A 27,898-nucleotide genomic window follows, 5' to 3' on the forward strand; every position below is an offset into this window, starting at 1 on the left:
TTTTTTTTTTCTGCTCATTTTCAATTGTATCATTTGCAGAGAACAGTATTTATACTTTTCTTCTTTTTTTTATACTCAAAGTTATTGATAGAAATTTTAGCAAATATGTCAGAAAGGACCATTGATGGAGGGCATCCTTATTTTTTCTATCACTTCCAGGGAAAGAGCTTTTGTTCTTCTCCATGAGACATCATGTGAACTCTTAGAGACTGATAAATGTATAATATGTATATGTTCATTTATTTACTTATTATGTTAAAAACTTCCATGCCAATTTTAAGAATTAAGAGAAGATACTGAACTTTGAGTGCCTTAATTTCTCCTCAATATCTATATGGACAACCACGTAATGTTCACATTTCTTCTTGTTAATGGGATGAATTCTATTGTTTGTAATACTAGCTTACATGATTGGGATAAAATTACTTGTTCAGCTAAATTTTAAAAGTTTATTTAATTTTAATTAATTTAAATTTAATAGCTATATATGGCTAATGGCTACGATATTGGACAATGTAGTTTTATAAAAGAGACTAGTCTATCTAAGCTTAGAAGTATAGAAGTTTAAGATTTACTCACTTAGCAGATTAGTAAAGAGTGCTGTCAGTTTGACTGCAATTTTAAATTATTTAAAAATGTGTATATGACTAGAATATATTTGAAACGATATATACAAAATATTAGTAATATGTATTTCTGAGAAAAATATAGTTGGTTGCATTTTTTTTCTTTTCTGTATTTTCTATTTTCTCTGACATAAAGTAGACAATTTGTGCTAAAAAATATTTCCCAGTTTTGTTCAGGATCAAAACCTTTTAAAATCTGTATATGCTGCCCACTAATATTTTTGTTTAGAGTTTTGATTCCTATATTTATATGTGGGACTAATTTATAGCATTTAATGTTGTCTTATCTGATGTTGGAACTAAATAATATTTTTACATACTAAGTGGCATTTTTCATCAATTTTGTTTTGAAACAAAGATGACAGTTATCACCTCTCATAGCAAATGAATGGCAGAACTGGGGCTTCTGAAATCCAAACTTCTCCCTGTAGCCATTCCAATCACAAAAAATTAATAACTGCTATGAAAGTACAAAGAAACCAGAGGTATGAAAATGACAAAACTACTGAGGAAAAGTGTTTCTTTCTTAAAAATCTGGTCTAAATGACTAGCAAATCCACCTGGGCTAGGTTATTGTTTCTTTGTCTCTAAAACATTACATGGAAGGCGATTTTCACGTTATATTTAACTGATGAAATCCTAAATTCTGAAGTGTAATGGCTAAGAATAGCTAATACGGAATGTATGCCAGTACATGGTGCAGGGGTTAAAGATGCAGCCTCTGGAACCCTACTGCTTGTATTCAAGCCCCACTTCTACGGCCCACTAGCTAAATAACCCTTGGCAAGTGATTCCATTTATCTTTGTCTCTACTACTTCATCTATAAAATGGCAATGACTGAAGTATCCAAGATGCTGTGAGGATTAAATGAGTTACTGCATGCAAAGCACTTACAGCTGTGTTTTAACACAGAGCTTAGCCCTCAATGAATGTTAACTACATATAAGTACTATGTACTGCGGCAAAGAGCTCTGCAATGCATTGCTTCCTTTATCTTACATCCTAGATCCTTTCTTTATTACAACAACCATGGAAGATAGGTGTTTCCCAGCCTTCAAAGACTGAGGAGACTGAGGCTCAGAGCTTACCTTATTCACATAGTTAGCTGACGGCTGAGTGGGATGTAAGCTCAGGACTGAGTCAGTCAACAGCTATGCTCTACTACTCAGTTCTACTTACTTTTAAAAATCTATTCAACGAATGTCATAGTACACTCTAAATGCAAAATAAAGCTCACCAAAGACAAGGAAACATGCCAAAGAGCCACTGAAAAAAACATATAAAAGAAAACTGTGGAGGAAAGTAATTAAACCTTAAGTCGAAGCTTCAATTATGTGTAGTTACTTACCATGTAATAGCCTGGCAGGAGCTTCTGAAGGAACTCTGCTTCTTTATGCTGAACTGTTTTGATGATAAATTCATCATCACTGGTCACAAAAAATAAGGATCCACTGGCTCCAGGGTTAGAGAGCTCTATGAGAGGTTCACTGCATATGGAATACTACAAGAGCAAATAAATAAATAGTAGAAATACATTTAATGTGTATGATGCATACAAGGAAGGAAAATCACAGCGTTACATATCTTGGCCATGTTAAAATAGGAAGCCCTCTCCAAGAGCTTTAAAAGAAGACTCCACGTATGCTAAGAGGTCTCTTTTGAGATTTCTAAACATTTACTTGATCCATTTACCTTAATAATTCTACGACGGGAAACAACATGCCCTCCTCCACCCCCAGTATGACAGAATCACAATCACCATATTTGTCCAATGAGACAACTCCAACAGTGGTATTGACCAAGGTGCTTTGTTTCCAACAAATGCCCATAGAATAACAACAGAAGGTGTGATCCACACTGTGTATTTGTCACTTGACACCAACACCTATTCTCTTCTCACTATTTACTCTCCCAAGGGAGGTCATCCACTCATGGTTTCAACAAGGAAATGACTCTAACCTCTCAATCTCCAGCTCAGATCTCTCTCTAGGGATCCAGACCTGTATGCCTAACTTTTCAACAGACATTTCTATTTGGTTATACCAGAAACACTGCACATGTAACAAGTTCAAAAGCAAGTTCATCTCGGGCCTGTGGTTAGCCCTTGTGGTGACTTTGTAGTAATTAGAAAGAGGGAACTCTTTTTCCTGGCAGATGCAGCTCTGGACCAGATACAGGTTGGTGAATAGATGAAGAAATGGATTCGGGTCTTCATTCCTTCACCTTAGCCAGGTGTTCTTGGGCAGTGCACACCCTGTACAACTGTACGTGGTGACTCTAGATCATCTGCCTCCTCTGCCGTCCTCCATCTTCTCCCCTTTTCCTCTATCTTAGATAACGGAAGCATCATTATCTTGATGCATCATTATCTACATTTTGCTCCCAAACCAGAAACGTGGGCATCCTCTTTGATGTCTCCATTTCTTCACCTTCCATATCCAGACTATTGATAATATCTGCCCCCTTCATGGCATCTCTTTTTCCAATACCCGAAGTTCAGTGGTTTCATCTTTCATGCCTTGATTACCATGGTGAGCTCCACCTGTTCTCAACTATCCATTCTTGACCGCCCCCCCACCCCCCGGTGCATTCTCCACCAGGAGACCAGAGATCTTTCTGAATGGCATAGCCTTCCACACCTTCACACCTTTCAATGGGTTCCACTGTTTACAAAGAAGAGAATACCCAAGTTTCTTAAGAGAGCATTTGAGTCCATGAATGATGGAGTCCTGCTCTCCAGCCTTCTCTCTCATCAATTCTCTCCTCAAACTCTACCTGTAAACACAGAGAACTATTTCTCATTTTCTTAAGTGTGCCACACACTCCTGGCTTTTGCATTTTCCTCTATTGGAAACAACCTCCATGCTGCCTTTACCTGGTTGACTACCACTGAATAAAACTTACTCTAAAAAAAACCCCTTATTTTCTTGAGAACAGAAACTAGACTAGCTTTATATTATAACAGAGTATTTTTGGCCGAATGAGTATGCACTTACACACTTGACATACCAGTTTTAACATATACTCGGCTTGCTGATTCTTCATGAAAACCCTCAGGGTGATTTGGTTAATTTCACACATGATTCTAGTTGTATGCCAGAAATGCATCATTCACGTGTTCATTCAACATTTAAAAAGTATCTACTGAGCATCTGTCTGTACTGTCCCAGGCACTCAGGAAGCTTATATTCTAGTAGGAGGAAACAGTCAACAAACAAGTAAATAACTTATACATCAGAACGTGCCAAGTGCTGTTGAGAAAAAGGAAGCATGGAAAGGGGGGCAGGGAGTGCCAGCAATGATGAGGCCTGGGTGGTCACTAAAAGCATTATTGGGAAGGTGGCATTTGAGGAGAGGCCTGGGGATACTTGGGGAAAGGGTATTCCAGGCAGAGGGAAGGGCAAATGCTAAGGTCTTGAGACCTGGAGAGTTCAAGGCACAGCAAGGAGGCCATGGCTGAAGCAGAGGGAGCAGGGAGGAGAACTGAAAGGGAAGAAGCCAGAAGGGTTGGGTGGACCCGACACATAGGGAGCCATAGGCCATGGTATGGACTTTGGCCCTTTCTCTAGGGGAGCTGAAAGCCATTGCACCATCTGGAGCAGAGGACCATGCCATCTGCTGTGCTGAGAGCCCACAGTAGGTGGACAAAAGGAAGACACAGTGAGGAGGTTGTTACAGTGACTTTAGCCTTCAGTGTCTGCTGGACAGCGCTTGCCCTGGAAAACTCTCCCTGGTTCTGCGAATCCAGATCAACTGCTTCCTGGCACCGAATGTTCTCGTCACACAAGTTACCACAAAATACCTTAATTGCCTATTTAGTTATTCCAAGTTCCCATGAGATTGTAAAACTCTATGAGGGCAGAAACTATGACTATCTTATACTCTGATACAGTTCAGGACCTGTGCCTTGTACACAGAAGGAACTCAATAAATTTTTGTCAAATGAATGATTGAAATTTACCAACAACTGAAGGGCTGTCTCACCAAGAAGTGCCCCAACCCAGCAGAACAGTCAATTTTGGGCTAATGAGCTTAGTGTTTATTAGCTAATAAATCCCAATTATTGACTAGAGAAACATTAGGGGCAGAGAAAAAGGTAAGGACGCTATGGTGTGAGATCAGACGAGCCCTGGTGCGAGGCAAAAGTAGGGATTTAAGGAACTGTACTTTGCGGATGGAGGCATCTGAAAACACCAGGGCTGAACGTCCTCCAAAGCATTTTATCCGGGCTTGTGAATATTTAAGTCCTCATCACAGAAAAATCTGAGAGGAAGTGAGGAACAAAAGGAAGGAGGGAGGAGAAGAAACAGAGAAACTGGGAGAAGAATGATGAAAAGGAAGTTTCTAGATGTTACCTTTTAAATTAACCTGCTTTGGCAGCACTGTGGGTAAGGGAAACAAAATCCACCAGGAAAAGAAAGAAGCAAGTGTTTGCTGCCTTCCTAAGCATCACTGGCAACTTCCATCTGCTACCTCCTCCTTCTTTTTCCTCTAGCCTTGCTTCCTGAAGCTCTCTTGCTAAGCAGCAGTGCAGCCTAAGCCCTTATGAACCAGTTGAGGATAAGAGAGGAAAACAAAAATAGTCCTCACACTGCACACAGGATGCTATAAAAGCCAAGAAGAAGCAGAGGGCACCTTCCCTGCTGTGTGCAGAGTCCACGCGGAAGGAAAGGCCTGGGAGTTGGAATCGACTGATGTTTCTAAAATCATGACTCTGTCAGTAGCCAGTTCTCTGACCTTGAGTGAGGAACTTAGCATCTTGGAGTCTTAGGAACCTCATCTCTAAAATAACGATGGTAATATCTACCTAACAGCAGCTCAAAGTTTTAAAAACGAATGCTTTTGAAACCCCAGGCAGAGTGACCACTTAGTCATTGCTGTTGCCATTTTTCATTACATGATCATACACACAGCTGGAGAGCCAGCAGTGCCCTAGGAGGTACTGAGGGTTTCAGCCTAAGTCCCATGACAAGAGGGCTACCCAAAGGTACACTAAGATATTCTTGGTGAAGCAAGAAAAGAGATGGGCTGGGGGTGACAAGGTAAGTTAGGGGTTTGGGATTAACATATACACACTACTATACGTAAAACAGATAAACAACAAGAACCTACTGTATAGCACAGGGAACTCTACTCAATATCTTGTAATATCTATAATAGAAAAGAATCTGAAAAAGAACGTGTGTGTGTATAACACACATACACACACATGTAACTGAATCACTTCGCTGTATACTTGAAACTAACATGACATTGTGAATTAACTATAATTCAATTAGAAAATAAATTAATTTTTAAAAAAGAAAGAAAAAACCTATGTCTTCTGTATAATCATGAATTTGAGACCTGGGAAAATAAAGGTGTGGATCCCATTCTCATAAAAAGTGAAGGCAGACCCCAGACCGCCTTTAGGATTCTGATTTTTTGTTCCATGGGGTTTGAATTTCTGGCACAGAACCTTCTTATGGATAGGAGTAAATGTGAAAGTACAAAAAAAGCAAAGAATGCAGAAATTAGGGGGTGATCTATTTCTGCAAATAGAGAAATTAGGGGGTGATCCAGGAAGAGCTGTCGAGGGAAAACTGGATTCAGACGTGAACATCTGCTTCCAATTAAACTCTCAAATTCTTCTACAAGCAGTAACACAATCTGGAGGCTATTTCATTGGTTACTTAATTGCCAAATACTCCTTTATTATGTAATTTATAAATGAATATGAATGGAGAAATTAGTTGTTTTGACCTATTTTAATAACCATTTTGGGGTCACTCCTAGCACAGCATCAGTCTGCAATAAACTAGCATTATGATGCTGAACACCTGGGACTATTACCATTCTCACCTCTAGTTCTATGGTTTTCCACCCTGCAACTTGGTTACCATGTTCTCTTGCTAAGCAATCTTCTCTGAAATGTTGCCTTTTCAGAGCAAATATAGAGGCGCTATGGGAACATTTTAATTAGCCACGATCAACAAGCCCCTGTGTACACGCCTGGGTTGATGCACCTTCCCAGCCCTCTCATCTGCGCAAGCTGTTCCGACGTGTTCCTTCCCTGCCTTGTATTTCCTGCAGGGCCTCCCTATGTACCCACTGGCAAGAATGCAAAGTACAACCCAGCTGGAACCTGCCAAGGCAAATTAACGTTGTAAACTTGCACAGTGAGGTGGAGATCATTTTTCCTGCCATTTCTTACCCTCGACAGTGTCAAATATTCACCCCGCTCTCTTTCTTATGGGTGTTGGTGAGCCTGAAAAATATCATATAAATCACCCTGGATTTGGGAATACCCAGGCACCTGGTAAAGAAGGAAATGAACCAAAGGCCTGTTGCCCAAGCAGAAATGGGAAAAAAATGCTCTGGGGCCCCTTGGCCTTCCCCTGGGAGGCATTTATTTAGGAACAAATAAGGAATAAGGAGCATTTGCATTGCTGTGCCGTGCACGTGGACTTCACCACACTGTCTTATATCCAAATTATGCACGTTTCAACATGAACTTGTAATTGGCACGCACATGGTGAGTTTTAATGGTACTGAGAATGTAATCAGAGTTATTCAGGCTGAAATCCAGATGCAACAGTATAAGACTAAGTAGAAATACAAACATCACAGAGATCCAATATCAAATCTACCAATAGTTACCAATCCCTACGTAAAGTTACCCTCTCCTTTCCTCTCCTATTTAGATCAGTATATCTTCACAAATTTGGGTTTAGATAACCCCAGTTTGATAGATGCCAGCATGCATTTGTGATCTGCACCGTATCCTTTTTTTTTCTTCACACAGTTTTTCAGGGGACGTTTTAATTCATTTTTCTGTGCTTTTTTGGCCTTAACTCTTTGAAAATGTGCTTTGTTAGGGGTCTTTTACCTCTTTGGCTGTATTCTTCAGAATGGATAACCACAGTTCATAGTTTGATGGCTAGGGAGTGGTCATCTTGAGACCACATCTAATAAGAGGTCTGAGACTTAGTGGTTGGGAAGCATGAGGCCAACTGGTAGAGGGAAAGAGCACCAGGGAAGGAGGTGAGACCACTGTTCCGGCCTGGGCTCTGCCTCCAGTCCCCAACGTGGGTAACCTTGGGCACCTCCCTTCACCAGCTTCAGATTCCTCATCTACAATGAAGAGTTGGGTTAAAAAGTCTCTGAGGGCTTCCCTGGTGGCGCAGTGGTTGGGAATCTGCCTGCCAATGCAGGGGACACGGGTTCAAGTCCTAGTCTGGGGGGAACCCACATGCTGCGGAGCAGCTGGGCCCCTGCGCCACAACTACTGAGCCTGCACTCTGGGGCCCACGAGCCATAACTACTGAAGCCCAGGCGCCTGGAGCCTGTGCTCTGCAGCGGAGAGGGCACTGCAGTGAGAAGCCTGCGCACCACAACGAAGAGTGGCCCCCGCTCGCTGCAACTGGAGAGGGCCCATGCGCAGCAGCAAAGACCCAATGCAGCCAAAAATAAATAAATAAATTTATTTAAAAAAAAAAATGGTCTCTGAGTTTCCACCTGACTTTCTGAAGCATGTTGTGTCCGGCAAAAGACCCCTTCCTCATCTACCACACTCCAGATGACTGGGTGGGCTCCTCAGATGTAGTAGTTTAGAGTGAGCTTCCAGAAGCTCCAAGACCAGTAAGGTGAGCTGCCTTGGTCCTGGGCTGTGGGTGGCCCCAGCCACTGGGGACCGGGCAGCCATGTTTAGCTAGAGGCCCACTGCCCTTGTTCTGTTTCTTCCAGGTCCCGGAGATGGGTCCGGTTACTGAACTGTGTGTACAATTAATAAGGGAGGTGGAAAATGCAATCAAACAAAAGCACACTTATCTGTCTGATCCCATCTTTTTTTCCCCCCTAACTTTTCATTATGGAAAATTTCAAACATACACGAAAGTAAAGAGAACTAATTAACATTGTGTGTGAATTGACACACATGTCTATCTTCTGGCTTCAACGTGTCTATTTTCAGCTATCAACTCATGGCCAGCCTTGTTTCCTTTACACACTCAACCATTGCCCTGGCTGCTTCCCTCAGATTCTTTTGAAGCAAATCGTAGACATCATATCATTTCTCCCACAGATATTTCAGTATGTGTCTCTAAAAGACAAGGATTCCTCTTTTAAAACACAACCACGGGCTTCCCTGGTGGCGCAGTGGTTGAGAGTCTGCCTGCCGATGCAGGGGACACGGGTTTGTGCCCCGGTCTGGGAGGATCCCACATGCCGCAGAGCAGCTGGGCCCGTGAGCCATGGCCGCTGAGCCTGCGCGTCCGGAGCCTGTGCTCCGCAACGGGAGAGGCCACAACAGTGAGAGGCCCGCGTACCGCAAAAAAACAAAACAAAACAAAACAAAAAAAACAAAACCACAATACCATCATCCCACCAAAAAACCCCCAAAACTTCAACATAATCAAATATCTAGTCAGTCTTGACATTTCACCAATTTCCTATAATTAAAAAAACAACAAAAAACCCACAACTGGTTATTTGAATTATCTAGCACTGTCTTTCTAATGTTCCTGATCAAAACCTTCCCCTCCTGCTATACTGGACCACTCAAAGTCCTTCTAAATATTTAATGCACTTGCATCTCTGGCTGACAGTGCTAACACTGCTCCCTACCCTTATACCCTGTCCCAACATCTTTCCCTTTTTCCCACCTACTCAAATCCCTTGCAATTTTTAAGTCACAGTTAAACTACGCCATGCCCATAAGAAGCCCCCCTAATCATCAATCCAACAGAGAGAGACCTCTCCCTCCTTTGAAATCCTGGAGTAGTTATTGTTTTGCTTCCGTCTTTTTATTTACTGCCTGGTAGAATTCGTTGTTTTCCCACATAAATCATCATTCCAATTGGATTTTAAGTTCTCTGAGTGCCATGACTTATAATTTTTTGAATCTCTCCATAATTATTAGCAAAGTATATTAGTTACAGTTGGTATTCAAAGTACCCAGTGATCAATTAACCACCTCTTGCCAGGTACATGAAGGAGGATTTTTGCTTTGAGAAGTCATCAGCTTGGTCTCCCCTGCTCCTTTGTAAATACTCTGACCTCATTATGAAGGTAACTTTTCCAGCTTAAAGGCTCATTAGGAAACTGTATAAGCTGTGTGAGTTGTTGCTCAGAAAAAGGCCTTCCCCAAGGAGAGAAATCTTGTGAGAAAGACTGAATAAAAGAATGGGCTTCCCAGCCTGCCCGTCAGCGGCCACAGGAACACTAAAGGAAGACCTACTCAGGGTAGACAGCCATCTCATCACACTGATTGAATCTGTGTTATGAAATGCAAGTCTGGTGGCATCTCCTTGGCTGGCAGGAGCTCAAGGTAAGTCAGAAGAGAATCCATTAACTGGTAACATATGGCAGAAGATGAGCTATCAATCTTGTTTTCAATAACACAGTATCAAGACCCCACTGGGTTCTCCAAACATGTTTCGTGAATGACAGTGACCCTCAGTAATTACAGAATGGCCAGGAACTAAAGGATCTTCTCTAAGGTACACCCCACCCCCCAATCCTGCAAATGTGTGTGTTTGTGTTGTACTTGAGTGGTTGGGAGGGCAGGGTTGGTAATGCTGGGTAGAGGCACCTAGTCTCTCCATCAAAGGGGTGTGGTGAGGCAGAGATCAACATAGCCATTCTGACAGGTGTGAGGTGATAGCTCATTGTGGTTTTGATTTGCATGTCTCTGATGATTAGTGATGTTGAGCATCTTTTCATGTGCCTGTTGGCCATCCGTATGTCTTTTTTGGAAAAATGTCTATTCAGATCCTCTGCCCATTTTTAAATTGGGTTGTTTATTTATTTATTTTTGATGTTGAGTTGTATCAGTGCACATTTAAGGGCAGCAGGGCACCCAAGGACTTTCTACTCAGTTCTCATGCTCTGTGAAGACTTATTAATGTGTCTTGAGGAACCAGTATTCTCTCATTCATCAGGCAGAAGTCATGTTATTTTCTTAGGGCCCAGCTAAATTCGTGGGTTTTCATCAGCCCAGAACAGAATCAGCTCTGAAGTTAACCATTTATACCTTACCCAAATTATAAGATACAGTTTAAATACTCTCTGTTAACAAGTAACACATGTTGCTGTACTTCCTCTGCAAAGGATTCTTCTAGGATCTGGCTCAAGTCTTATTAAGATCGTTCAGAATGGGATGAACAATAACTATTTGATGGTATCCTTCCTAAAGCTTCTTGAAAACCAATTTTCAAGAGCCCCAGGGTGTTAACAGTGATCAAATTATGAGATAAACCACTTTTTCTCTTGAAACAGAAAGAGAGCTCCTGGCTTCTTGAATAGGAATAAGGTAAAACTCTGAGGTCACATCAGACATTCTCACAATAAGGCGGCTGTGTTTGTACCCACTGTGTGCAAGGAGGCAGACAGGGAGAAGAGACAGGCCTAAGGATAATACATGTTCTGGTACCAAACAAAAACACCTCTAGAAAGAGCCGGCATGAAGAACTGTTGAAAACAAAACTATCCAGCTGCTTTAAAATCACATTCAAATTGTAGGTCAAGGTGAAAATGGCTGTGGGCCAAGGCAGGTTTGAGACGAATGGTATAAATAAGTCAATTAAAATAGGAAGGCTTTCATACAGAATCCAATCAGCAAAATTCACAGGAGTCTTTATAACTAATTATAATATATCTGTTAGAATAATTATCTGAAGTAGCAACCGATACCCCACTTATTCAAATATCAATTACCATAGCACATTTTGTAGCTATCAGGTAAGAGCTGCAGAGTCAAACTACATTTCCTGAAGCTAAATTTATAATCCTTATGAAACTTGGAACTTTTACTATGCTCCAGAGCTTTGTAAAAGAAGAGACACAAGCCACTTGTCACTGTTGCTATGAGAAAAATGTTGACGTCACACATTTCTGGAGAAGGAAGGAAAATGATAGGTTCTTACCAAGTAATCATCAGGCTTGATACCAAAAAGTTCTCTGAAATATCGGAATGCTAGTGGAGCATATGTCTTAAATCTGAAGTCTGGGTAGTGATGTGCTGGGGTCAGATTGCTCCCTTCACTGCAGTTAAAATGTTAAAAAGAAAAAAAAAGAAAGAGAGAGAGAAGGAACATTAGCAAAGACAATTTTGACTTCAAATTCTAGCTCTATTTGTCCTGTGCCAATTTCCCCTCTAGGAAAACATCCCTTGATACTGGGTCTCTCTAACCTCATGTCACAAAGGCCAATGGGCATCGGGTAAAAACAGATGCTAACGCAGCAAGGGCCACTCCAAGCAGGCATCCCTTGCCAATCACAGTGTGTCTTTAACCTGAAAATTCATCATCCCCCTCTGCCTCCTTCTTGGGAAAATCTCTCCATTTTCCCCAATGAAACCACTGTTGTAATGCTTTAGGTATAAGATCCAGGGCTTAGTGTTTGGAGCAATGCCAAAAATGCATTTTTTTGGCAATGAATTTTGAATGTTGGATAAACATTTTAAACTAGGAATAAGTAAAATAATTTAGAAAATATCTCACCAACAGAGAGAACCATCACAGTGGAAATAGATGGGTCCTGAATCTGAACTCTTTCTTACATCCATAGTTACAGGAAAAAGACCTTAGATATTTTAGGGATTTTAAAACCTGATTTCCATTCCCATATATATCATTATATTTTTTCCCTCTTCTGGGTTCACCTTTGAACATTTTTGTGCAAAATTTATGATATATAAAAGGTATAAAGAAATCAGTGAATACTCATGAACCTAAAATGCTGCTTAAGAATATTATTCATATAGTTGAATTGCCTTCTGTACTTTTTACTGATCATATACCCTTCCTTCTCCTCAGAGGCATCCACCACCCTGAATGTTGATGTTTACGATGTTTACCATTCATTTTATTCTTTGACTAGATATATTTCACATGACATCAGAAAAGTCACCTAATCCTTCATTGTAAGAAATTAGAACAATGCAGTAGAATAATATACTTTTATGTAGAGTTTCAGGATCTCTTTTTACCATATTCTAGATGGGACACGGAAGGCTGATTTTCATGGATGTTAAACGAATCAACTGTGCAAATAAAAAGGCTTTTAGCACACAACAAGCACTTGGAATCTACTACAATTTAAGTTTGCTGAGGTCAGTCAGAATTTTGTATCAGCACCTAACACATGGTAGACGATAAGTATTTTTTGAGTGGAAAAAATGAGTTTTCAAGATAATGCTAATTCAGTAAAGTTGATTCTTAGGTGAAGCTTAGGTTCAAAAGTCAACATATAAAGTCAAAATCACCATAGTCAAAGACCATCCTTGATCTGTTCAATGTATCCAGTGCGGCCAGGTTTTCCCCTGCATGGTTACAGATGACTGTTCCTTTTGGTGAGTTCCAGAGGAAGTAGTTGGCTTGTGTTGTTAGGGGCCATCCTCTTATAATAAATCTCATCTGGAAAGGCCAGGACTGCACTCAAGCAGCAGCAAGGCACACACAGGAGGGGAGTGACACAGGAACGGAGGCTGCCTGGGAGAAGAGCTCATGTATGGAAGAGCCCCTATATCACCTGCTCACTTAAATGGCTACTGTTGCCCTAAGTAAGTACAGCTGAATATTCATAATGCTTGTATGACACCCAGGTATGGTATTCAAACATTTCCTCATTCCATATTTTGGGATTTATGAGGAGACATGCACTCAGTTACAGCTTTTATGGGATTGCCAAAAGGAATAATTTTGGAACTTATATGAATATAACTTGAAAACATGCGCTATGTAGACATAAGAGGTAAAAGCAGAGGTTCAAAATGACCTCTGACATCCTTCTTCACTGTTGCAAGCAAGTAAAAATAATCACAATGCCTTGGGTTCTGAAGCAGGCTATTTTCAGTGGGTTAAGAGTGTTGCCAATTTTTTAATTTGTTCCACTCTGTTTTCTCCTTTCAATCTCATGCAAAGCAATTCATTCCATTACAGCAGATCACCTTCAACATTCAAGAGTAAAATAAAACACCCGTTCCACTTACATGGAATTATTCTTTAAATGATTTATTTCCATGCAGTTGGGGGGCCCAAGATTTTATTAGAGAGGATACAGTATTTTTTTTTTTAAGGAGATGTTGGGGGTAGGAGTTTATTAATTAATTTATTTATTTTTGCTGTGTTGCGTCTTCGTTTCTGTGCAAGGGCTTTCTCTAGTTGTGGCAAGCGGGGGCCACTCTTCATCGCAGTGCGCAGGCCTCTCACTATCGCGGCCTCTCTTGTTGTGGAGTACAGGCTCTAGACACGCAGGCTCAGTAGTTGTGGCTCACGGGCGTAGTTGCTCCGCGGCATGTGGGATTCTCCCAAACCAGAGCTCGAAACCGTGTCCCCTGCATTAGAAGGCAGATTCTCAACCACTGCGCCACCAGGGAAGCCCCTGAGGATACAGTATTTTTTATTATCATTTTCATTTTTGGTAACTCTGAGCTTCTTGAGTTGTTCGCCTTTCCCTGAAGCAAGTATTAATTACAATAGTTTTCCTTGGATTCACATCTCCCTGAGTACTATGGTTTATTTAGCAATGGTGTAAAAAGGATAGTGTTAGGTTTCCTTGGCAATGAGACAGGCAGACACATGCACGCACGCACGCACGCACGCACGCACGCGCACACACACACACACACACACACAGAGAACATCTCTGGTTAGAGAAAGGGAACATTTGTTTCTTTAGGTATCCACCCTGACACCTGACAGCTCGTATTAAAAGCCACCGCATCACTAAAAATGAGAAAAATCTAGCTAGCTTTGGGCCACATTAAGATACAGAGAATGGTATGGGTCAACTGTGAGGCAGGCTTGCCTGTATGGGGTCATCAATAAATTGTATTTGTATAAATGGAGATGATGAAAAGGGGGCAGGGGTAATACTTAACACAGGCATTATAGAAAGTGGCAATTTCTTCACAGCATAACTAACAATATATTAATAATTAACTGCTGAGGTTATACAATCTTGAACCTCTCCATTTGCCTGAATGGAGAGGAACATTCCCTAATAGTGGATCATAAAACATTGCCACTTTTTTTCTCTTAGTAGGTTTTAGCTTATGAATTCTGCTTTCCTTTGACAAACATTAAGACTTTGCATTCTGTTAAATCATACTGGATACCCTGTATGGGAGTTAAGATGCTCCTAACTTCCTGTGGTCCAGGGACACCTGGGTTCCAGTTCCATCTCTGCCATTTACAAGCTGTGCTCTCTGAGGCCTGGTACTGAGCCCCTAGAAATAACATGGCCAAGTGGATGGAAACATGAAAGGCCATGCACCTGGCAAGTGGGGAGCCCTCAGTGTGTCTGGATGATTAAGGCTGTGTGCTGACAGGAGACAGCCCAGGGTTGGACGTGTCACATGGAGAATGAAGTGACTAACTGGCTTAAAAAAAAAAAAAAAAAGGGAAAATGAAAGTGACAAAATGAGAAAATATTTGCAACTCATATCACAAAGAGCTAATCTCCCAATACAAAGAGCTCCAAAATACAGCAAAGAAAAAGACTGAAAAGTTATATATGTAAAAAAAATAGCCCAGGGTATAATCAGGCACTTCACAGAAATGGAAGCATAAATGGCTTATGCATATGAAAAGATGTTCAATCTCACTTATAATAGAATAAATGCAAATTCACGGTCACCGAGATATCATTTTCTCTCTCAGATGGGCAGAAATTTAAAACATTGATATAGCTCAAGGGAGACTGGTACCCTGAGGCACTATTAGTGGGAAAGCAAATTGATACTTTTCCTTTGGAGGACATTTTCACAACTCCTGTCAAAATGACAAATGTACATAACTCGATTCAGCAAATGCATGGCTATAATTTACAGTACAGACAAACTGCTGTTTGTACAAAATGACATGTTTGTACCTGGTTATTCATTATAGCACTGTTTGTAAGGACAAAGGATTGGAAGCAACTTAGATGTCTCTCAGAAGGGAACCAGTCAACGTAATTATGGTTCAGCCACACACTGGAATACCACGCAGCTATTAAAAAAGAACGAGGAGGCTTATGTACTGACGTGGTGAGATCTGAGACAGATTAAGTGAAAGAAGCTTGATGCAGAATACTGTGTATGGCATGCCACCATTTGCATACAAAAGCAAAAAATATATCTCTGGCATGTATCTGCACAAAAAATCCTTGAAGGATATACAGACCCCAAGTAACAGTGACCACTAGAGTTAGACAGGTAATAAAGGCACAGGAATGAAAGGGACACTTTTCACAGTATTTCTTCTAGAAGCATCATGAGGATTAACCCTTCTACATATTACCATTTACAACATTAAAAAATTTTTTTTTAAGTTAGGGGTAAAAGCCATAACCCCAAAACAAAGCTCTGCACACTGGGTACCACACAGCAGAAGGGTTTGCTTCTGCTTATTAAGCTGCTCCAGTGAGTAACAAATACCAACTCGGCATGAATGAAGTTCTACTGCAGGAAATGCAAATTAATGGGCTGTTGGCTCCAGCTGGAGTTTCTCAGGAGGTATAGGGCACAAGTGCAACACCAAACAGCGGGTGCAGTGAGGATAAGCCAGCAGACACTAACCTGATTTTCTCAGGTTGGGCACTGGCAGACCTACTGGGTACCAGTGTGGGTGCTGGTCCACTGATGCCCAGCACAGAGGCTCCTCTGCACGCACACGAAAGGCAGTAACACAACCGCAATCAGCGTTAGTCTGCTGGCCCGTGGAAGAGGTCCACCAAAGACTCCTGCAGGCTTTCCTTGCTGGAGCCTGGGTGGTAGCCAACAGGAGACTGTCCAGCACCCAGACTTCTCCAGCAAAAATGGACTCTGCTGAAGAGCAGACTTCTTCACAATTTAAGGCTTATGTTTCTTCAATCCATTTATGTAGTGATTGGGGGAAAAAACTCCACTTTCCTGTCTTGGCATAAAATCGAGCCTTTGGAAATTTCAGCTGTGAGGTTTCCACCAGGGGTTTGATATGTCTGGATCCCAAGAGCTGGTAAAATGTCACCAATAAAAATCTGGAGGCCGACATGGGATTTCCAACTTGCTTTTGCCAAGGAAGAACCTAAACAAGTAAGCCAACACACAGTACTGTCCTATCAAATTATTAAAGAAAGGGTTTGTTAACTCCACCAGAGGAGGAAGAAACTTCAACTAAAAAACTGTACTTTTCTCTATCTTGTCCTTTCCTCCCTTATTTCACCAAGAAGCCAAGTTTGATTATGGATCAGCTCTGGCATTTTGATATTCACTCTTCAGAGGAGTGTTCAATTGTTAATTTAACTACATTTAATTTAAAGTTAGTGTTCGTCTTAAGTCCAAAAGTACGTTATTTCTTAATGGCAATAAATGTTTAGGATTATACAACGCTGAAGCTCGAGGAAGCATTAGCCACCGTCTAGAATTTCCCATTTAGCAGATAAGGAAATTAAAGTCCAGGGAGGGAAAGTACTGACCGAGGCTAGTCAGGAACAAACAAGAGGGGAGATTAGATCCACATCAGGGCAGTGGAAAAGTCACAAGCAGTCAGCTTTGCCTTAACTTCAATTTAATGTTCCCCGGTTAGTCTTCCTTTTCAGGATCCAGTTAGAGGCTTCAGGTACAACCTGCCCAAATACCCCAATTACTTCCCCAGGAGGGCCTCAGGTAGGCTGCGTTTGATTAGCCATGCTGGGGTTCTCATCTGTATGTACCGTGAACACCCAGCTTTGTGTATGTGATTTCAGAGCCTGATAGCCAAGCGTCATTTTTGGTGGCACTGGGTGGAGAGATGTGGTGCGAAGCAATGGGGTGAAACTGATTAAGCATCTCCAGGACCCTTAAGGGGTCCAGTGTTGGAGCTGAGGCCCAGAGCTTTGAGGTTTTAGAGGCAGCATTTTATATATGGTGAGCTTCCTTGATTTCAAACTGTAACCGACAGTTAGTGGGTTTGTGGCCTCCTGGCAAAACAAGTGGGTCAGCAACTTCTAGGTGACAGATTTATCATGAGGGATCGGCCCATGCAATTATGGAGGTTGAAAAGTCCCACGATCTGCCATATGCAAGCTGGGGGTCCAGGAGAGCTGGTGGTGTAATTCCAGTCCAAACCCGAATGTCTGAGAACCAGGAAAGCCAATGGCATAAGGCCTGGTCCAAGTCTGAAGGCCCAAGAACCAGGAATGCTGACGTCCCAGGGCAAGAGAAGATGGATGTCCCAGCTCAAGCAGGGAGTGAATTAGCCCTTTTCCCACCTCTTTGTTCTATTCAGGCCCTCAACGAATTAGATGATGCCCACCCAAACTGGTGAGGTGATTTTCTTTACTCAGTCTATTGATTCAAATGTTAATTTCTTCTAGAAACATCCTCACAGACACACCCAGAAATAATGTCTTATCAGCTATCTGGGCATCTCTTAGCCAGTCAAGGTGACACATAAATTTAACCATCACAGCAAACATGACCACATCTCCCATGAGGCAGGATCAGTGAAGGGTCCTTTGTCCTAATGTACAGATGGTGACACTGAGACAAAGAAAACTTAAGTGCAATACAATTGGACAAGTGACACTACAGTCCAGTAACAAACTAGTGGTGGCAGCCAGTCTTCAAAGTAGACCTTTGTAAGTCAGGGTATGAAGAAGCAGCTTTAAGCATTATTAATTGCCTCTGCCAACTCAGGCAAGGCAGAGATCGCACAGGTTTCACATATGACTATTTAACCTGTGAAACAGAAATTGGTCCTCTCTCTTGCCAAATTAGACAGTGCTCTTGAATGGAAAAACAAAACAAACATAAGAAAATAACAGACATACCCCCCTGCTGGTGCCAACCTCCTTCTGCTGAGCACATCTGTGATGGGTACCCCTGAGCCGCCTTGTGAAACACGAGGCTGCACCATCTTTTGAGGTGAATCAGCTGACAGCCAGTCTTTAAAAGTCAGTAGCTGAAGACAGCTTAAATTCCAAAACCAAAGAATGCATTCTGGGGTGTCATTTACTGGGAACATGTGATATCGTTGTTCATCATCTAAATGTTAAACTTCTCAAGTAGTTATTACCACACTGGGAAATTATGTTTTCAAGGCAATTTCAAATAAGTTAAAATGTTATGTAATATTCAGTGCATGCAATAAATCTTTCATTTTTGAGTTAAAGGAAGAGGTATATAATTTTTATTGACAGAAAATCATTTTTCCGCATCCCCGCTACATAAATGTTGAACAAATATTTAAAAAGTTTTGACTTGAAGGGACCTTGTGTTATCGGCTTGTCCAGTGACAGTCACACCTCTCATGTAATCCAGAGAAAAATATTCTGGAAGCTTTGTGTTCTATCCACATCTATATAAAACCTGGTATGGAATGTCTGTATAGATCAGGGGTTGGCGATCTTTTTAGAGTCTTGTTGCAACTACTCAACTGTGCTGTCGTAGTGCAAAAGGAGCCACAGACAATATGTAAGTGAATGGGCGAGGCTGTGTTACAAGTAAACTTTATTTAAAAAAAGAGGCAGGGGGCCAGCTTTTTCTCTTGAGCTGTAGTGTGCTGACCCCTGGTACAGACAGATTCTTGGATGAGTTTATGTCAGTGAAACTTGAAATGCAGGTGGTTGGCTAGTCTGTCAAAACCATAACGTCTAGCACTGATATCTGGCAACACTTATATGACAACACTTACATGACCTTTGACATATATGTTTGCTTGTCATTTAGAATAATGTTTCACCCTTACAGTAGTTCTGTGGAATTCTCTCCTCTCTTTGAGGGTATTCCCTGGAGATTCAAATAAATCCCAAAGAGCGTCCATCAATCTAAGGGCAGTCTGTGCTTTGCAGTGGTCCTCACAGCAAGCTAAACTCCATTTCATAAGTGAGGAGATGAAAATTCAGGAGAGTTTTACAAAGTCTTTGGTTAGATAATTATTCTTGAATATGGAAAGATATATAAACTTTTATTGCCAGCTTTCCAGAGAAGGCAGTGATGGTGTCTCCTGCAGAGGAGCAGAGGGACGGATTCAAGCTCATTGTCAAGGGGCCAGACAGGTAGATTTAGTTTCATAATTCTAGATTTTTTTTTGATTCAAAAATGCAGAAATACTGTTCCTGTGCTTTATCACCATAGTGTCGGGAGAAACAAAACTTTGGAGCCAGCCACCCCGGAGTTCAAATCCTGGCTTTACCATTTTTTGGTTTATCACATTGGTTCCCAGGGCCTTAGTTACTTCATATATAAAATGGCTTTTTTATGGCAAAGATGAAAGTAATAACAATAATTGAATAATGCATATTATATAAATATTATTAATAAAACTATGCTTGCTCCATAGTTGGCACATAAACTTTGCCTCCTGTTGCCAGTTCAGGTTCAGGTTTACATGGTAGAAACATTATAAAACATCCTCTTTCTTCCTAATTCCATTTACATGGGAATATTTATCTGCAACCCTGAGTTTCTGATCATGGCACAGAATTTGGGGTCAAAAGACTAAGATATGACCATGGTTCTCTTACTCATCTACTTTGTGACCTTGGAATATCATGGAACCAGATAGTTGAAAAGGGTATTATATCATCCTTCAAGTCTTAAACAGGTCCAGAGCTTTCTCCAGCTACAAAATGAAATAATCTGTAGTGCAAGTACATAATATCTGAAAATAACTTTGAGCCACTTTAAAATAAAGAAATAAAAAAATAACACAATGCACTTTGTTGCTAAGGGAAACAGAACCAGCAGCTTCCTAGCAGTGGTAAATTAAAACATCTCAAGGTACCCTAATCAATTAGTTCTATGACCCAGATAAATGCATTGAATTTTAGAGCCACCAGAGACTTCAGAATGTTTCAGTCGCTTCAACAAGGGCCAGTCCTGCCCACCTTTCTCTACTCATCCACAGGCATATGGGTAGGTAGGGAAGGAGCATTATTTGGCCCCTTTACTGAGTTTTAAATGACATACAATAAAGTTTATTAATCTTCACATATGCATATACCAGTGAAACCACCACCATGATCAAGATACTGAATTTATCCATCACTTTGGGGGGCATTTTGATTGCTACAATTACTGGCATGGCCTGGGGTTGACAAATGTGCAGTCTTGCACAAAGAATTAACTCATCCAAAAAAAGCCAATAGCACCTCCATTGAGAAATACTGGGTCCAATCCCTTTGCTAAACCAATGAAGAAACTGATCCCAGATGAGGAAACTGAGACAAGACCCCAAGTAAGTTTCTTCTGTTTCATATAAATGCATCTGGAGCACATATGTTCTTTAAACAAACAATACAGTATCTGCTGAAAGAAATTCTTGCCTGAATCAAACATTTAATGTCATATTGACATTTAAAAGCTATATATGCTTTAAATGATATATTTTAAATGCGACAATGGACTCCTCTAAATAGGGTCAGTTAGGTGCCCCTCACCAGTGACATGTGTGCCATTCAGCGGCTGCTGTTGCTATCCTGGAATATAGAGTTAAGGTCAAAGATACAGAAGCCAGCGAGGTCCAACTCTGGTTTCTTACTCCTGAATAAAAAGGTGAAAAAAACTCTCATTCTTGTCTTAATCATAACGATGCAGTATGCTTATGAAAAACTGTCAGTGAACAAAAGGAATCAAGGCACTCAAAGGGCCTAAAAGAGCCTATGAAGACCTCAGTTATGTGCTCCTTGTTGTACGTATCTCATACAGTGTCATGTACAATTCAGTTGCTAAACAGATGTAATTTTGATATTTAAGATATTAATTAAAAAATCATTTAGGGGGCTTCCCTGGTGGTGCAGTGGTTGAGAGTCCACCTGCCGATGCAGGGGACACGGGTTCGTGCCCCGGTCCGGGAAGATCCCACATGCCGTGGAGCGGCTGGGCCCGTGAGCCATGGCCGCTGAGCCTGCGCATCCGGAGCCTGTGCTCCACAACGGGAGAGGCCACAACAGTGAGAGGCCCGCGTACCGCAAAAAAAAAAAAAAAAAAAGAAAAAAATCATTTAGGGTTTTATGAGCTCCAAGAACAAAACTTGGTATCAACTAGAACGACTGTCACCCTAAAATGGGAAGCAATGTGCTAGCTCGGTGGTTCTCAAACTTTTATGTGCTTAGAATCACCTGGAGCAACTGTTAAAACAGATTCCTGGGTCCCAGACCCAGAGTATCTGATTTTGTTGATCTGGGGGGAGCCCAAGAATCTGCATTTCTAACGAGTTCCAGATGATGCTGATGCTGCCGGCCTGGGGACTGTATGCTTGGGCCATGCCTTCCTGCGGTTCCCATCAATGGTTGGCTCTGTTGATTGGACACTATGAGAAGAAAAGATCAGCCAGGATGCAGCAGCCTGCCCTTCTGTGTACACCCATCTTGAGCTGTAACTGCTCCGGCATCCTGAACTCACTGCCAGCCAGCCTCTTACAAAAGGCCTCTGCTCCTCTTGTTCTTTGCAGTGGAAGAAAAAAATAAGGTTGGAATATTTGGGTAGAGGCCCTAGAACACCATGAGAATTAGAATATTCTGGAAACACATTTACAGGACTTTGAGCCTGATTCACAGGAATTTGAGCCTAACAGAACATACCAAAAGATTAAGATAAACTCATAACCTCCTGACTTTAAAGAGAAATAATAGTTAATACATACTGTTTTGGAATGATAGGTTGTTAAAAACAAACACAACAGACATTTTCCAGCTATAGAAAGAAGAGCAGTGTCATGAGCAGACAGGATTATATCTTAGGCCTTGGGGTTGTCCATTTTCTGCATGGAAACTAGTTCTTGTGGCTGCTACGGAAACCTAGAGAAGCAAACTTTAAAACTTGCATAGACCAACTTTGTTCTTCAGCCCAGAGCATTTAAAGCAAAATGAAGCTGTCTGGGTTCATAGCTGACTTTCTTTTATCCATGAGCTCTGTTGTGGCTACATGGACACCCTCACCTAAAGGTTTTATTTCTAGGCAGTTGACACCTGGACATAGAAATAAATGTAAGTACCATCTCCCTGAAGGTTTTTTGAAAAAATAAGACAATGAGAACACTGAGAGGAAAAGTGTCAGTCCAACCATTCTCACTCAAGCCAAATAATAATTGATAATAAAATTGGCTTATTTTGGAGAGAAACAGTTACTTTAAAATAAATGACAAGTCAATCCTCATAGCCCCAAAGAAAATATAATTGGCCCCAAGCCCCCAAATCAAATATTTTTATTTTTTTGAAAAGTCCTGTCTGTAGTAGCTACATTTCCAATTTAATCATGAGTAGTTCTTTTCCTATGTTAAGCTAGTAATAGACTTATAAATTATTTATTTATTTATTTTGGTAGAGCATGTATAACACAAAGCTTACCATCTTAACCATTTTAAAATGCATAGTTAAGTGGCATTATGTCCATTCGTATTGTTGTGCAACCATCCCTACCCATCCATCTCAGACTTATTAGTTTGATTTCCCCCCGCCCAGTATAATAAAGTTAGACGTGATATGTATGGGTAACTTGGGTGTTTTTGCAAATATGGCATCAAAATAGGGGGATCCTCATAAGCTTTCTGGAGGAAAGTTAAAAGAGGAGATACATGAGTGTACTCAGACAGGAGGCCCAAACGCGCATCCCCCAACTCATCTTTTAAATTAGGGCTAGCAAAAACTCGGCACCAGCTGCTGCGTCTTGGGTGCCCTCTTTTTCTAAACCTATGCAGACATTACTCTGTGATTACTGTACTCTTTCCCACTGAATCTCAGAGTCTTTCTCCATAGGGTCTTCTAAGCATTATCACAACTAATTAATTACAACTGGCCCAAAGGATGAACCCTATTTACCATCACCACATACAAATGCAAGACCCCTGACGCAACCGAAAGTACTAATCATTTGGATTGCTTTTGGGCAAGCCAAAGGTCTAACATGAACATCAGTACACGATGTACACAGGCATGGATAATAAAGTCTTGTACTGGTAGAAAAGTCTTCAATATGGAGATGTCACAACGAAGCTTCCTTAGCATGGAAAACATCACAAGTAACAACGTTCTTACCTGGGTAGGAACACACTTTCCACCACATAGAAGTCTTGCATGAGAACATCTCGATCTGGCTTGGAGGTGAGATTACCCACTGTGTATCCTATTCCCAGCTGAATAGCACCTTTGATAGCAGATGATGCAGTCTGCAGGGACAACAAGGATTTCGGCGTTAGCCTCAGTAGTTGGGGCCTTGCTCAATGTCACAAGCAGCAAAAACAGGAGAGCGAGGTTAGATTTCCTTTCTTGTTCCTAAGCAAAGAGGAAGCTAGGTTTGGAAAGATGACAGGCTGCTTCTTTTAAGGGAGAGTACTTTCCAAACATCAAGGACACTTCTTGCCATGAAATTATTTCGGTGGTAATTATTCCTATAAATGTTCCTAAGGTCAAATTACAGTCCAAAATCTCCATCTTTCTTTTATTAAGAACTTAGAAACTTGGTAGAACACTTGCAATATATAGAATTATAATTTCTACCAAAGGATACTTGATACCATTGCAGTTTTAAAAAAATCAGAAGTTCTGTAACATACCTATGGATGAGGAAGAGTGTTTGTCTTCATAAGAAATGAGAGAGCAAAAAATAATTTGAGCCTTTGGAATATATAAAAAATTTTTTAAACATCTTTATTGTAGTATAATTGCTTTACAATGGTGTGTTAGTTTCTGCTTTATAACAAAGTGAATCAGTTATACATATACATATGTTCCCATATCTCTTCCCTCTTGCGTCTCCCTCCCTCCCATCCTCCCTATCCCACCCCTCTAGGTGGTCACAAAGCACCGAGCTGATCTCCCTCTGCTATGCGGCTGCTTCCCACTAGCTATCTATTTTACGTTTGGTAGTGTATATATGTCCATGCCACTCTCTCACTTTGTCCCAGCTTTCCCTTCCCCCTCCCCGTATCCTCAAGTCCGTTCTCTACATCTGCGTCTTTATTCCCATCCTGCCCCTAGGTTCTTCATGACCTTTATTTTTTTAAATTTTTTTAGATTCCATATATACGTGTTAGCATATGGTATTTGTTTTTCTCTTTCTGACTTACTTCACTCTATAGGACACACTCTAGGTCCATCCACCTCACTAAGAATAACTCAGTTTTGTTCCTTTTATGGCTGAGTAATATTCCATTGTATATATGTGCCACATCTTCTTTATCCATTCATCTGTCCAAGGACACTTAGGGTGTTTCCATGCCCTGGCTATTGTAAATAGAGCTGCAGTGAACATGACCCTTTTTGAATTATGGTTTTCTCAGGGTATATGCCCAGTGGTGGGATTGCTGGGTCGTATGGTAGTTCTAGTTTTAGTTTTTTAAGGAACCTCCATACTGTTCTCCATAGTGGCTGTATCAATTTACATTCCCACCAACAGGGCAAGAGGGTTCCCTTTTCTCCACACCCTCTCCAGCATTGTTTGTAGATTTTTTTGATGATGGCCATTCTGACTGGTGTGAGGTGATACAGAAGACCTAAATAGACATTTCTCCAAAGAAGATATACAGATTGCAAACAAACACACAAAAGAATGCTCAACATGATTAATCATTAGAGAAATGCAAATGGAATATATAAAGTTTGATTTGAAAACTGCTTACTCGTTTTGCCATGGGTCCATAATCAAAATTTCCTTCACTGATCTATGATAAAACACATAGCATTGGAACACCAATATTTCCAATTTACTACTTTTCTAATATTAATCCACAATTAAATTGACAATGTTATCTTGGAGGAATAACATACGTGTGTGTGTGTGTGTGTATACATAAATGTGCATGTGTACATAAATACTTTTAACCAACATAATAGGAGAAATAGCAGAATAACTCAATTTAGGAAAATCAGAATGCATTCCTCTTAAGGGTGAAAGTGTGGCATATTTTTATGCCTTGCAGTGTTTAATGTAGTACCATGTACACAGCAGGAGCTAAATAAATAAATCAGTGGTTCTCAACCAGGGACATGTGACATTGTCTGGAGACATTTTTTGGTTGTCATAACTGATGGTGGTGGTGTTACTACTGGCATCTAGTGGGTAGAGGCCAGGGACACTGCTAAACATCCTGCAGTGCACAGGACAGCTCATAACGAAGAATTATCGAGCCCCAAATATCATTAGTGCTGAGGTTGAGAAATCATGCCTTAAATGAATGTAATAAAGATCATCTGTTTTATAAAAAAAAATTCCTTTTGAGTTATCGTTTTCACTTAGCAAATCTAAGACCCATCTCCACTTTCCCACATGTTTTTTTTTTTACTTCTTGCTTTTAACGTCAAAAAACATATCTCCTTGAAAAAATGTATCCTCTTGATTTCTATGATAGAACATGGTCCTGGGCCCACTTCTACCTCTTCTGATAGTCTCTCGTGTCTTCACTAACTTCTCATATTTTTAATTTATTTATTTGTATTTTTTTTTGCAGTACACGGGCCTCTCACTGCTGTGGTCTCTCCCATTGCAGAGCACAGGCTCCGGACGCGCAGGCTCAGCGGCCATGGCTCACGGGCCCAGCCGCTCCGCGGCACGTGGGATCCTCCCGGACCGGGGCATGAACCCGTGTCCCCTGCATCGGCAGGCGGACTCCCAACCACTGTACCACCAGGGAAGCCCCTCATATTTTATTTGTTATAACTGCAGTGCCCCTAAAAGTTTGATCCTTGATCCTTAGATTTCCTTAATTATGCAATCAATCTATTCCTAATGGCTTCAAATACTGGAACTAACGGCTCTATGCATATGACTCTCAGACGTTTTAAACCTACTTGGATGCGACTCTATCATCACAAACACAGTATATACGGCACCAAACTAAATTTTATCTTACAACCAATCCACCCCCCCTCCCCTGAGACGGGTTTCCTCTCCCAAGGTTCAGTAATCCTGTCAACCAAGGTTGAACCCCAAACAAACCACATTTTGCACAGGGCGAGGTCCCCAGTAAATACTTGCTAACTCCCCTTGAAATGGCCACGATCATTTATACCGCTCAGGCACCTCCACTCTACAAGCAGTAACAATCACTTTCCCATGGAGTCATCATTGAATCGCTCTGCTTACTTCACTGCAAATATTACACCACCCTTAGGGTGAGGAAAACTACCTACCCCTGTCCCTGCAGGAGGTAAGAGAAACATCTTGGTGTTTTTCTTTTTTACTTATGATTCCAGAGCAAGATGGCAAAAGACTGAGAGTCAAGCCCAAATAGTGCAACCAGTGCTTAAAAAACAAAAAGTTGCTATTTTAATGCTCCTGCTCTGAGCTCAGCAATGCCAATTGGCATCAATGACCTTTTGTACCGATAGCTCTGACTTCTGAAGGCTGAAATGAATTTTTCTCATTTTAACCTCACATAAAAATTCAAGAGATTTCTCTTCTATCCATCACTCAGGGCAGTACGGCACAAGACATGACATCAGCATTTTCCAGAGGACCCAACATCCCGAAACGTTCTGTTCCAGACCTATCAACAGACTCACATGCTCTCAAATTGCTTTTCCTTCCCCGCACCCCACCCTGACTCTGCTTCCAGAACTACCTGGATTTCTGCTGAATTCAGTCACTTAGGGCTTCTTGGACTGGAACATCTGTCAAACATGGAGTACCCAATTCTTGGTCAACCACCCACCACGTCCCCCCTCCCACACCCCCAGGAACAGAGGGTAGTCAAAGGTGCAGGAGGATATATCTGGTATTTTCAAACCTTAGCAAGTCGGGGATTCACTGGGACACTTGTTAAAACAGACTGAAAGCACAACTACAGAGACAGTGTAAAGATCAGTGGTTGCCAGGGGCTGGGGGAGGGGAGGTGGAGCACAGAGGATTTTCAGGGCAGGGAAAAGACTCTGCAGGATACCTTTGTGACGGATGCACATAATTATGCATTTGTCTAAACCCACAGAATGTACACCACCCAGAGTGAACCCTAATGTAAACTATGGACTTTGGGTGATTATGATGTGTCCACGTGGGTTCATCGGTTGTAACAGTGCACCCCTCTGGCAGGGGATGCTGATAATGGGAGGCTGTGCATGTGTGGGTACAGGGGGTGTATGGGAAACCTCTGTACCTTCCTCTCAATTTTGCTGTTAACCTACAACTACTCTAAGAAGCAAGTCTTAAAAAAAAGTCATCAGGCACTGAAAAAAAGAAAGGCGACTTACGGGTTGCATCTCCAGAACTTCTGATTCTGAAGGTCTGCGGTGACGCTCAAGCATGTGCTCTTGCTCTAAGGAGCATTAAAAAAATCTCTGTCCCGTGGTATAGGATTAAATTTTGAATCCCCGAAGGAATAAGATTTTGGAAAGGACCCCGCTGACATCTGTT

At 41.3% G+C, this 27,898-nt stretch overlaps 1 protein-coding gene across 3 annotated transcripts in view; it reads right to left on the reverse strand.

The window, feature by feature from the left end:
• PIP5K1B (phosphatidylinositol-4-phosphate 5-kinase type 1 beta) overlaps positions 1–27,898 on the reverse strand; it is a 328,239-nt gene that overhangs the window by 141,631 nt on the left and 158,710 nt on the right. For 2 of the 3 annotated variants that reach the window (XM_060155009.1, XM_060155006.1), the window contains exons 4-6: positions 23,587–23,717; positions 11,532–11,649; positions 1,976–2,128 (exon numbers count right to left, since the gene is read on the reverse strand). In XM_060155009.1, coding sequence (XP_060010992.1) covers positions 1,976–2,128; positions 11,532–11,649; positions 23,587–23,717 — 402 coding nt within the window. The remainder of the gene's footprint in view (positions 1–1,975; positions 2,129–11,531; positions 11,650–23,586; positions 23,718–27,898) is intronic. The other variant, XM_060155008.1, reaches the window with a different exon arrangement.

This window comes from Lagenorhynchus albirostris, chromosome 7, assembly GCF_949774975.1.
Source record: "Lagenorhynchus albirostris chromosome 7, mLagAlb1.1, whole genome shotgun sequence".
Classification (NCBI taxonomy): Eukaryota; Metazoa; Chordata; class Mammalia; order Artiodactyla; family Delphinidae; genus Lagenorhynchus; species Lagenorhynchus albirostris.